The sequence below is a fragment of the Sceloporus undulatus genome, chromosome 5 (genome assembly GCF_019175285.1).
Source record: "Sceloporus undulatus isolate JIND9_A2432 ecotype Alabama chromosome 5, SceUnd_v1.1, whole genome shotgun sequence".
In the NCBI taxonomy this organism is placed as follows: domain Eukaryota; kingdom Metazoa; phylum Chordata; class Lepidosauria; order Squamata; family Phrynosomatidae; genus Sceloporus; species Sceloporus undulatus.
The window spans coordinates 103031720-103044738 of NC_056526.1; the positions used below are offsets into that span (position 1 = coordinate 103031720).

The window sequence follows — 13019 nt, forward strand, 5'->3', positions numbered from 1 at the left end:
GGGGGGAAGAGAAGGAGTCTCTCCTTTTGGGACAGCTTTGCTGCAATGAGGTTGTGGGAGGCCTGGGTCCTCTCTGGTTCTAACCTGGCCCAATGGGAGTCCCATTGAAGGCAGTGGCGCTGCCTCCTCGCCATGAGTCAGAGGAGGAGGGGGAAAGGGGAGGGAAAGCTGTGCAGGAACCAGAGCTGGCGGCTAAGACTACATCCACACTGGAGAAATAACCCAGTGTGGCACTGTTTTAACTCTTTGTGGCTGAAAGCTGTGGAATTCTGGGAGTTGGAGTTTGTTGTGGGCTCAGAGCGATGCCCCTGAGGGGAGGAAAACAGATCTCCATTCCCCAGGCTGCCCCACCCCATCCTCCCCCAAAATAGAAGGATTGAAGGAAGGAGAAGAACTCTTTGGGGCTAATAAAAAAGGGGGGGGCTCTCTCTTTTTGAATCCCCCTGGCCCTGGAGGAAGGAAGGAAGGCAAAAAGTCCCTGAGGGGCACAAGGGGCCAGGAGCAGGACAAGGCCACCATTTTGGGCAGAGAGAGCTTGCAGGGCCACTCTTTCCTGTCAAAAACAGCTGTTTTTCCTCCCAGCTGCCGGGGAAGATCTAGGAGCTCCAGAAGCCAAAACAAAATGAAAGATCATGAGTATTGATGCTGGGGGAAATACCAGGGCCACAGCAGACATGCATATCACACCAAACAACATCACACTGAACGCGAAGTAGCCTGGGAATAGGATTTGTGAATTCCATAGTTCACCGAATTTACTTAAGTGTAGATTGATGCATGATTACGTTCGGAGCGCATTCAGAATGTGAGCGAATGTGTTCTGATAATCTTTCGCGCAATAAAGTGAATACGCATGATTGCATTTAGGATGACACTGGATTATACTTCCAATTTCAGTTGTGTGATATTGTCCGTTGTAATTAAGGATGAATCTGCCTATGGAGTAAAATGAGATAGAGAATCCTGAAATATCACAGTGAATTAATTAGCAGCAAAAGGAGAGCTTAGATGATTCTGCCTTATTCTTTCCCACCAGTCTTTTTTCTCTTCCTTTCTACTCCTATTAGAGCTTGTGTGTGTCCCATATGTATATTGGCCACAACTGGAATAAAATCAACTTGAAGAAGGAAGTAAAATGGTCACATATGTCCAGATGAAGGATTAAACACTCCTCCCTCCTGCTGGTTTCCCCTTCCAAACCAAGTCTCTGTTTTGTAGGCCAGAGTTTGTGGGTTTAGGTCTCCAATGATTATCTAGTTTGGTCTTCTGGTGGGGCAATAGATAGAGGGAGGAAAATAGTTCTCATGATGGACACTTTCATTTGAAAATAAATGAAAAAGCATGGTTCGTAGCGCATGAAAATGCTTTTGTGACAAGAAGGGGAGTTAACGGGGGATGGGATTGTAGTTTGCAAACTCTCATAGTCTGTCTTTCTTTTTCTTTTTTTGTCTGCCTCTTGTCGCCTCTTTCCATATCTCAACAGGCTCCTAGTTCACTCTAAAGCCGATGATGAGGAAACAAAGGTAAAGAATGATGTAATGGCAGGACCAGCCGAAAAGCATCTTTTGTTTGAGTTGTGAAATGGCTACTCTATACCCCAAGATGAATTGGTTGTGAGGGGCTGCTTTGTGGAGCAAGTCCTGTATAACCAGCACATCAACTCGGGAGCCAGAGGAGGCATTCATCTTTGGAGGACCCTCTCAAGAGAAAATGGGTCTAACTTTTCTCTTGCCAGTTACTACCAGTATGACCTCATACACTTTCAGTACAATTGAATGGTTAAGCCTTTAAGTGCATAGCCATTACATCATCATCTTCATCATTGCTGCAAATTAGAGAGGAAGGCAAGAAAGGCCTCATTTGTTGTCATGGCTGATGCAGTGAATGGTACTCGACTCATTTTTGGCGAGAGGCTAGTGGCTTTGCTGGAAAGCGGCATGGAAAAATTGCTGCTGATTGACAGCCGCCCCTTTGTGGAATACAATACATCACACATTCTGGATGCCATCAACATCAATTGCTCCAAGCTCATGAAGCGGAGGCTGCAGCAGGATAAAGTTTTGATCACAGAACTCATTCAGCACTCTGCAAAGCACAAGGTAAAGTAGTACTATTATTACTCAGTGATTATGAGATTTCTCTTTCTAAAAAGTATATATGTAAAACTCCAGATATATTAATTATGATTAGCCATGGGGTCATGCATGTCTTTACCTCTGCTGTAAATTTCCTCCTTCCAGCTTTAACCATAATTAGAGTTATGTAAGTGTCAAACTTTGTCGTGGTTGCTATTAATAACAGAAATGTTATATCTATAGCAGGGGCAACTGGAATCATAGAGTTGGAAGAGACCGCTAGGGTCATCCAGTCCAACCCCTGCCAATCTAAATCAAAGCATCCCCGACAGATGGTCATCCAGCCTCCATTTAAAAACCTCTAAGGAAGGAGATTCCACTACATTCTGGGGGAGTTTGTTCCACTGTCGAACAGCCTTTACTGTCAGGAAGTTCCTCCTAATATTGAGGTGGAATCTCTTTTCCTGTAGCTTGCATCCATCTTTTGAACAGCACTGGACCCAGGACAGAGCTCTGTGGGACTCCACTGGTCACTTCTCTCCAGGATGAAACGGAGCCAGCCATTATTGAGCACTCTTTGGGTTTGGTCGGCCAACCAGTTACAAATCCATGTAACAATTACGTTGTCTAGCCCACATTTCACTAGCTTGTTTGCAAGAATGTCATGAGAATTTGATGTTGTTTTTTAAATGGAATAATTATAGTACTAGATAAATGAGCTGTAAAAATGCTTACTTATTTTTAGTACATTATAATGCAAGTTAAGCCTGATTAGTAGCAAATGCTGGTTGTAAGTAATTAGGGGTAAGGTTGGAGCAGCTGACACAAAACTTTAACTATGCCTAAATCTAGTAAGAGAAATTCATATCATAGGAAAAGCATTTTGGTGCAGCTCAATTCCATTCTCACAACCATTGTTTAAAAATAGGAAGCATTTCATACAACGGCCTCAATTGTGATTGTGTCTTACTGAACTACCTGTTTCTCCAAGCTATAAATACAAGGAAGTGACAGAAGAAAAGAATTCTAATAATTCTGAAAGGACATTTATATTGCAGTTCTTATCTTCAGAGATCCCTTCCCCATGATTAAAGCTGCAAACATTGTTAGAATATTGAAAAGGTATCTGAATCCCCCCAAAAGTAAAATATTTGTTAAATGTCATCTTTGGGATGTTGCTGCTCTGCTCCCAAAAGGCATATGTAGAATTTTCAGTTTGGTGAATGGTGGCTTTGAAATTTCATAAGAGAGGCTCCACATACATTGCTGGAAACCTTATATGTCTCTAGCAATAAAATATGTTAATACAGATTATACACTCAGACCAGTGTTTCAGTTCATTCCTATATCATACTTATTTTGACTGGCTTTGTCCTGTATGGATTCTGCTGTAAGTCTGCTATGTAGATATATTGCCATGTAAAATTAAAAATTAGCAAAAATTATAAGGACTGCAGACTTCAGTGGGTAATTCTTTAAAGCTGGCTGCTGTACTCCTTCACTTCTTTACCTAGTGGTAAGCTCGATTGTAAAAATAGGACTTTGCTTCTAAATAGACATGTGCAGAATTGCACTAGACCAGAAGCACTGTCAGCTATTGTTTCAGGAAAAGTCAAACTCTGAGCTAAGAGCAGCAGAGTGCTGTTTGATTATCTGGAGAAAAGTTAAAAAGTGAGTTCCTATTTTCTTTGAAGTATTATTATAACTTCTAGTACCAAAGGCATAAGGACAAGGTCAAAACAAATAATCTAATAGCACATTAGATGATGATTTCATTAGATGATGACATCTAATTAGTGACAACACATCAAAGACCTAAGGTACTTCTAGGCAGAAAGTTCCCTAGAACTTTCTTGTGCAGGTTTTGTGCAGTTATGTTGGGTTCCCCCCCTTCCCCCCCCCCTTTAACGGAGCGTTTTGTGGCAAGACAAAGCTGGAAGAAGTAACAGGAAAAACATGGGTGGATTTCAGATAAATGGTAATGATCGTTGACTCTCCTCATCTCTATAAAATTCCTTCTTTGCATCTGGATGATTGTACAGTAATAATTGCATCTAGAAGCTCTCTAAGTAACATAAAATTAAAAGGAAGATATAAACATGGTAAAAGTAACAATCCCAGAGACAAATCAGACTTACACAGTGTATTCCCTTGTAGCATAGAGTGTCAACATCTGTCATGAAATTTGGAAATGCTTATGGGCCCCTTTCACACTACACAATTATAGCCTATAGATTCCAGTTTAACTGTTATAGTTCCATCCTATGGAATTATGGGTATCACAGTTTAAAGAGGGCTACTCTGAATTCTCAGCCAGGGGATTGCCTCTCCAAGCTTCAAACCCTAGGACTGCATAGGATGCAGCTATAGTAGTGAAGTGGAATCACAGTGCTATAATTGTGTAATGTAAATGTGCTCTTGCTTAAAATATCTGCAGGCAGATTTCTGTGTCCCGTCCCCCCAAGACTTCACAAATATTTTCTGGACAGGGTGCACTGGGATTTTAATAAATATAAAGTGTCATTTTATAAGAATGAAAAGTTCATTATTATTTTTAAATCTCTTTCTCTCTATTGCATCTGAATTGAAAATGCTGCCAGTGTGGACCCAGCAGGGCAGAAGAATAGTGGGAGGTGGGGAATGGCATTTCTCTGATGAATTTTATAAATTTTGTCTTCCTCCCACTGAAACCAAAAGAAACCAATTGGTCTATTCCAGTTCCAGGGCTGGTGGAGATTAGCAGTTGGTCCAGGGGCCAGGAATCCTACAGGAAAACACATTTGCTCCGGCATAGGTCTGGCACAATCAACAACATGATTCATGTTCCCCTTTGAAAATAACTGCTATCAGATCTCTGGGATGCAGATCATCCCCTCTGGTCTCTGCGGGCTTTAGAAAGATCCAGAGGATTCTGGGGAAACCATCCCATAGCGTTTACTCTGAACAGTGGTTGTGGTTATATCTGATGTTTCCTTCTTTATTATTTTTTCAAGGTTGAAATTGACAGCAAGCAAGAAGTGGTGGTATATGATCAAAGCTCAAACAATGTCACTACTGTCTCTTCTGATTCTTTTCTGAGCGTTCTGCTAGGAAAACTGGAGAAGAATTTCAGTTGTGTTCACCTGCTTGCAGGTAGGATGCTGAGAAATAATGTGAGTATGAGTGCCTCCCATGAGGAAGTGCATATGTAAAGAAAGAAAATAAGCAAAGCTCTGATGCAACCATTGTTGATCTAAGGCCCGTTCCGGACGGGCATAAAGTACGTGCTCTGCGTGTACTAGGGTTAGGAAGGGGTGTCATTTCCTGACGCCCCTAAATCTAGTACGCGCGGAGTGCGCACAAAATAGCAGCGCCCATTCCACACGTGGGACCGCCATGTTGACATCGCGGACGCATAGGCCTGCCTGGGGCGGAGGAGGCGCCTCCCCACGCGCCCCCAGGCTTGGCGCCCACCCGCAGCATACAGCAGTGCCTCTTGCGCGCGGGCGCACGGGAAGGAGGAGAAGAGGGGGCGGAGGAGGCGGGGGAAGGTGGCGCGGCCGTGCGGGGAGGCAGGGAGGGTGGCGCGCCCGCGCGCAAGAGGCGCTGGCTCCGTCCGCCTTTGCCTCCCCGCGCGGCCGCGCCACTCACCTCCTCCTCCTCCGCCCCCTCTTCTCTAGCAGGCCACGCGGCCGCGTGGAGGAGGCGAAGCTGGAGGTGCTTCGCCTCCTGCGCGCAGCCGCGCACCACCCTCCTCCTCCGCCCCGTCCGCCCCAGCCCCCAGACGAATGGAGGAGGGGGAGAAGCAGAAGAAGGAGGAGGAGGAAGAGGAGGAGGAGGAAAAGGAGGAGGGGAAGGAGTGAGTGGCCAGAGAGGCCTCAAGGTGGGGGTTTTTTTGGGGGAGGGGTGCCTTTAATGCTAACAAGTCTCCCTTACTTTGACAGTGATAGTGTGGTGGTGATGATGATGATGAAGTTGGTATGAGTGGGTCAGCTTGAGAGGCATGCATGCACTGTTTCAGAAGCCAAGAGAGTGTGACTTTCCAAAGTGCCTTTTCTGTGTGGTTTTGGTTCTGAGGCAAGGCCAATGTAAATTGCTGTGATTTTTACAAACTCATGTGCAGTGAAGAAAAACCAAAGTCCCTTGACACACACTTCTGAGAAGTACACTTGGTGCAAGAACGGTGAAACCACCTTGACATGTTCAATATGCATAGCCATGTTAAATCATGCTAAGTGTTAAACCCAAGGGGTTTGGTTATGGAATAAGCCTCTGATGCAAGAGGCCATGTTCAGTAAAGCCATGTGAAATGCCCAAATGTGCTGTTGTGTGTGTTTTGGAATGGAGGTCGGGGGTGTTTTGCCAGAAAGGGAAGTCCATTTCTGACATCTGTCTAGAAATAATGCCCAAATGTCCTCCATTTTGATCATGCCTAAGAAACAGGCATTTATATTAACATTTTTTTAAAAAAAATCAATTTTTTCGCGTGTCCTCCATTTTTTAAAAAAATGTGTCCTACATTAGAAACATTTGTCCTACATTTGTCCTGGTTTGGAGGTCCTGACTTATGGCAACCCTAGACAGAGAGAGCAGCGTCTCTCTAGATGATCTTAAAACCCTGGTGAGTTTTGATTAAAATTAGTTTCACTGACCTCAGTTTTCTAACTTGCATAAGAAAATAACTTTCAGAATCAGCAGCTTGATTATCTTTTAAACCCAAGATTAGTAAGTAAAAAGGAACAGGTCTTATCCAAGCCAACCAACACAGTGTTCTATAGATTCAATTGCAGTAAGAAATTAAATATCAGCCATGTTCCATTTCCTCCTTGGATGGGTTTACTCCCTTGTGAATCTTTCTCTAGCCTTTTGTTGAATTTTTTTTAAGGCAGAGATTAATTGAAGCATTTGAATGGTGCTTTTGTAGAGTCTTACTTGCCCTCTTTTCTTTGGAAAGGTGGATAATGTTATCTCAGTAAGTTGATGACAAACTTAAAATATTTGAGTTCAGGGATTAAGTGCGCTGCATAAAATGCAACAGGTGCAAAAAAATTTTTCAAAGGCAATCTGTAGTGCATTTACAATACTATTGCAAAGTATTTTAGGAACAGAGAGAGGAAGTATGCTCTCCCAAATTATTGTTTCCCAGAGTTCGTGCACTGTTTCTTTTCCCTTGCCTTCTGGCCTATATTGTTTCCAATATAGTTCTATTGGCTTTGAACTTTTCTAATGCAAAGAAATGCAGATTGGCTGAAGGCTTTTCTTGGAATACATTTGATAAAACAGGTTACAAATCCAGATGGCAGGTGCCAATTGTTGGTTTTTACTGTTCTATTCTCCTATGTATAAAATTCTCTCCAGGAGAAAACATAGCAAAGAAAGACCTAGATAGCCAGAACATTTCTCGCTAACATGCAAGAGGGGTTTTTTTTTGGGGGGGGGGGTACTTGCAAAAAGTTTTCGTTTTTATTTTGCTTTTACATGGGTTTGAATTTGAAGAATGGTGATCTCAACAATTGGCCCTCTATTTAGAATCATAGAATTCTATCCATGGATTCAAGTGTCCACAGCTTGAAAATATGTTTTAAAATGTCTAAATTCCAAAAAGCAAACCTTGATCTTGCCATTTTATATAAAGGATACCATTTTACTATGCCATTGTATTTAATGGGACTTGATCATCCATGAATTTTGGTATCCACAGGATGCCCTGATACCAAAGCCCAGCAGATGCCAAGGGCCACTGTAATTGATCACTATGTGTGATCAATTTTCTCCTAGACTCCAGCACACAATCTTTCAATTTTCTCTTCTGCCTCTGTGGTTGGAGCATAAACTTGGAATATAGATATTTTGAAGGACTTTCCCTGAAATGTTATTGTCATGATTCATTCAAACTAATTTCTACTTTTATATATCCTTTGGCTACTTTTGCTACCTCTTTCATCACTATATATGCCACCTCATTTCTTCTTATCTTTTCATTCGAAAAACAAAACAAATCATTATTTTTGCAACCTTACCCCATTTAAGTAGCTTGAGCTAAGCAGAAAACTGTCCCACTCCTCCTCTTGCTCCTTAGCCTGCAGAGGTATTCCCTTAAGGCATAACATCCTCTCTTCTCATCCACCCGCCCTTTCTCTCCTCTTTGCTTGTCCAGAGAATGAAAGCTCTGAGCTCACTCTGCTTGGCTAAGTGTAGGAGAGAGGGCCTGTGTCTGCATGCAAAAAGCAAAAGGGAAACCAGAATTTTGTAAGCTTTGTGGGGCTCTGCTATGTGCAAGGTTCGATCTTTGTTTCTAATCCTGGTGTTCCAAGTCCTTATTAGCCCTGTTGACTCAAATAGTCAAATATTACTACATAATCTGATTGCTTGCTTGCTTGCTTAGTTAATTGTCACCCCTATGACGAGAAAGTATGATACAGCCAACACTGGGGGAAACAGTTTATTAACTGGCTTTAGCGAAAGCCTTCCTGATCACATTTTTGGCAGATGTACTGATGATGTGGACATGATCCTTGGAAAGGTAAAAAAGACAACATGCCCTCTTGACCCCTTCCCATCATGGCTGGCCGTCCAGGGGGGTAAGGTACTGATGGCACTTCTTAGATGAGTCATCAGTGCTTCCCTTGGCGAGGGCCATATACCATCTTCCTTGAAAGAAGCGATCATTAGACCGCTCTTGAAAAAACCCTCCCTTGACCCCCTGGACATGAAAAAGTATAGGCCAGTCTCTCATCTACCATTTTTGAGTAAGGTGATTGAGAGGGCAGTTGCTCTTTAGCTCCAAATGGTCTTGGATGAAGCAGATTTTCTTGATCCATTTCAAACGGGCTTTAGGACCGGGTATGGAATGGAGACTGCCATGGTCGCTTTAACTGATGACCTTCGTCTAGGCATTGACAGAGGGAGCGTGACCCTGTTGGTGCTTCTAGACCTCTCAGCGGCATTTGATACAATAGACCATGACATCCTCCTGGAACGCCTGAGAGAGTTAGGAATTGGAAGCACTGCTTTGCAGTGGTTCCGCTCCTTCCTCTCGATCAGGTTCCAGAGGGTGATGCTCGAGGACAGTTGCTCGTCAAAAACAGAGCTTAATTGTGTTGGCCCTCAAGGCGCCATCCTGTCCCCGATGCTATTTAACATCTATATGAAGTCTCTGGGAGAAATCATCTGTGGATATGGGGCTGGGTGTTATCAGTATGCTGATGACACCCAGATATATTTCTCCATGTCCCGGTCATCAGCGACAACAACAGACGGCATCTCTCCCCTCAACCAGTGTCTTCAGGCAGTAATGGATTGGATGAGGGAAAACAAGCTCAAGTTGAATCCAGACAAAATGGAGGTACTTATGGTAGGGGCCTCCAAAACCAGGTATTGGGCTGCAACCTCCAGTCCTGGAGGGGCTCATGCTCTCCTCGAAGGACTGTGTTCACAGTCTGGGGGTGCTTCTTGACCCATCGCTTCAGATGAGGAATCAGGTGAATGCAACGGTCAAGAGCGCCTGTTATCAGCTTCGACTGATACATCAGCTGTGTCCTTTCCTGGAACAGGGTGACCTCAAAACTGTAGTACATGCACTGGTAACCTCAAGACTTGACTTTTGCAATGCGCTCTACATGGGGCTACCCTTGTGCCTAGTCCGGAAACTCCAATTGGTACAGAATATGGCAGCCAGGTTGGTCACAGGAACAGCAAAGAGTGACCATATAACACCAATATTGAAGTCACTCCAGAGGACATTTTCTGCAGCCGCTCTCAACTTACGGAATGGCCTGCCGGATGAGATCCATCAAATTATCAATCTAGAGAGCTTTTAAAAAGCCATTAAGACGGATCTCTTCCGGCAGCCCTTCCCAGAATAAAATACTCGACCACGAATAAGACTTCCCATCTATTGAACTCTGCCCATGATGACTATTATTTGGATTATTCGGATTTTAGTATGTAGTTTTTAATCTTATACTGTTTAATTTTGTTTTAAGGGGGGCACTAACTTGTTGTATGCCACTTTGATTGCCTGGCAAAAAGCGGGTTAGAAATAAAAATATTATTATTTATTAGATGATTGGCTGAGAGACAACTGAGATTTTAGCTACATATTATATGTAGGTAGGCATAAAATGCATTTGTTGTTTTTGTTTGCTTTCAAGTTGTTTCTAAATTATGGCAACTCTAAACCAACCTATCACAGGATTTTATTGGAAGAACAAGAGCAAGCAACTGTAGAAGTGGGGGGAAGGCTAAAGTTAACATAAGCATGGGAGGGGGCCAGGGATGGAATAAGCCAAGCATTTTGACTGTAAGGTTCTAGTTGTATAAAAAGTTGTAACATCTGCAATACTAGATATCGCTCTGGGAAAGGTAGGATTTGTTTAGTTGTTACTGTTGCGTGACCTCAAGTAATTTCTGCCTCACAGTGACCCTAAGGCAAACCTATCATGACAAAATGTGCTCAGAGGTGGTTTGCTATTTATTTATGTACTTCAAGGATTTATATCCCACCTTTCTCCCACAATGGATTCATGGCAAGTTAACAATAATTTAGAAAGACAAAATGATTTTAAAAGAAAGAAGTAAAAGCGTTAATTTATAAATGTTAAAAAATTCATAAACATTATTAATAGTAAAACATAAGTTAAAACACAGTTTAAACAAGTACAAGTAAAATTCAGCCATCAAACGCCTGCCTGAATAAAAATGTCTTCAGCTGCCGGTGCAAAGAGAGCAGGGAGGGGGCCGACCTGACTTCTCATGGCAAGGAGTTCCACAGTCTAGGAGCAGCCAAGGAGAAGGCTCTCTCCCAAGTCCCCACCAACCGTTCCTGCAAAGGTGGTGGGACTGAAAGAAAGTCCTCTCCTGCCAATCTTACCCCTCAGGCTGGCTTGTATAGGGAGATACAGTCCTTCAGTTAGTCTAGATCCAAGCCATTCAAGACTTTAAAGGTCAAAACCAGCACCTTGAATTCTGCTCAGAAACAGACCGGTAGCCAGTGCAGCTTTTTCATCAGGGAAGTGACATGATCCCCTGTAGCCAGCCCAAGTCAACAGCCTTGCCTCAGCATTTTGCATCTGCTGTAGTTTCTGAACAGTTTCCAAGGGCAGCCCCATGCAGAACACATTACAGTAGCTCATACAGGATGTAACCAAGGCATGTGTCACTTGAGATCCGACTTCTCAAGGAACGAGCGGAGCTGGCGCACTAGTTTTAATTGTGCCAATGAACTCCTGGCCACACCCAAAAGCTGGACATCCAGGCTCAGATCCAAATCCAGGAGCACACTCAAGCTACGAAACTGAGATTTCAGGGGGATTGTAACCCCACCCATCACAACTGCCTTCCTTTGAGGCTGAGAAGATATGATTGCCAAAATCACCCAGTGTGTTTCCATAGCTGAGCAGGGATTTGAACTCTGGCTTCCCAAAAGAGTCCAGTGCTCAAACCACTACACCACACTGGTTAGTACTGGGTTTTTTTTTAACTACCTGCTTAAAACTGGAAAATTCAGTAATCTTGTGAATAAATGGGCTTAATCCTTAGTTCTTCATTCCCCCTCCATCCCCATTTGTTCTTCCTTTGCTAGGAAGGAGGAGAAGAAAGAGGGTTGTCATTTCCTTGGTCTTAACAGTTCCTTTGAGAAAAGTGGATGTACCTTATAATACTATAATCTAAATTTTGAGTTTGAGGAAACTGTGTCATGCTTTGATCAGGGAGGCTTCAAAATAAACTACTACATTTTTAAAGTATTCATCAAAGCCAGATAATTAAATATGATTTTGAATTTTGGCAAGATTCTCTGGCTGGAAGTGGGGGGAAATGAAAATTCTGGGGTTTTTGTGAGCAAAGAGCTGGAAGGTATTTGGTTTCTGCAGAACAAAAGCAATTTGGTCCCTCTCAACCACAAACGGCTTTTGGCGCCTTAAGTTGGTTTCATAAAAACTCCCATCTGAAAAGTGTAGCCACAAGTAATAAACTGAACAAGCCAGTACTGGAAAAGTTGCATGTTGTATTAACACAAGGAAAAATCCAGAAACCACTGACTAAATAAAACAGCTGGGCCTCTGTTAGCTGACACACTTTCATGTCCCACTGATGAAAATCCTCTCTGTTCTGAGGGTATTCTCTGGGTTTTTTCATCATCCAAAATTTAGATACACAATTGTGTCTGTTAATTTGCAAAAGGGCAGCGTTCCAAGAAATAGACAGCACAGTAGAATAGGCATACTGACCTGTAACTTTGCTGATGCTTTTTCCCCCCTCAGCTGGAAAATAATGTATCTGTAACCAAACTAATCTTTCATCTTGTCCTTCCACACTCATTTTTATCTAATGCTTGCATTTAGTTGCCTAGGCAAAATCTGGACCATCCTCTTAGGATGCATGCATCATTTAAGGATGAACTCCACGTCCAAAGTGGAGTTCATCCTTTCAATCTATGCTGAGGAATGTGTAAAGAAGTGGTACCAGTAGATCTTGCTGGTAGGCACCTTTATTGGTGAAAGTATCAGTTGGGCAGCTGTCATTCCTGCCTCCAAATGCCCCTGTGAATAGTCAAAGAGGGAGATGGACAGCCCCCATCTTGATAAACCATAATCTCTGGGTTTACTGGATTCTTCTTGTCTTTATAAAGCAAGTATTTAGGTCATGTACAGTAGAGTGTAAAAATGTACAGTACAGTGTGCAGGTACTGTTCTGCCCATTTTCTTTACAGGAAACTCTTCCTCCTCTCAACCTTCAGTATTTTAGCCAGTGAATAAAATCTTCGCAATTATTAATATTTTGGGAACAGATTTCAATTTGATCAGATGAAAGCTGGAGTGACACAGCCTTGGTCCGGAGAGTAAATTCCCTGGCTAGTCATGAAACTTTGAAAATTATTCAGTTCTGCGGGGGAAAAAACTACCCTGATGGAGATATAATAATAATAATAATAATAATAATAATAATAATAATAATAATAATAAT

The 13019-nt window shown here is 42.6% G+C and overlaps 1 protein-coding gene across 2 annotated transcripts in view; it reads left to right on the plus strand.

Moving 5' to 3' along the window:
• Positions 1-13019, plus strand: part of DUSP16 (dual specificity phosphatase 16) — a 55938-nt gene that overhangs the window by 28589 nt on the left and 14330 nt on the right. Inside the window, exons 2-3 of one of the 2 annotated variants that reach the window (XM_042468128.1) lie at positions 1484-2099; positions 5069-5207. In XM_042468128.1, the coding sequence (XP_042324062.1) occupies positions 1869-2099; positions 5069-5207 (370 nt within the window). In that variant the 5' untranslated portion in view covers positions 1484-1868. Of the gene's footprint in view, positions 1-542; positions 2100-5068; positions 5208-13019 lie in introns of those variants that run through there. The other variant, XM_042468126.1, reaches the window with a different exon arrangement.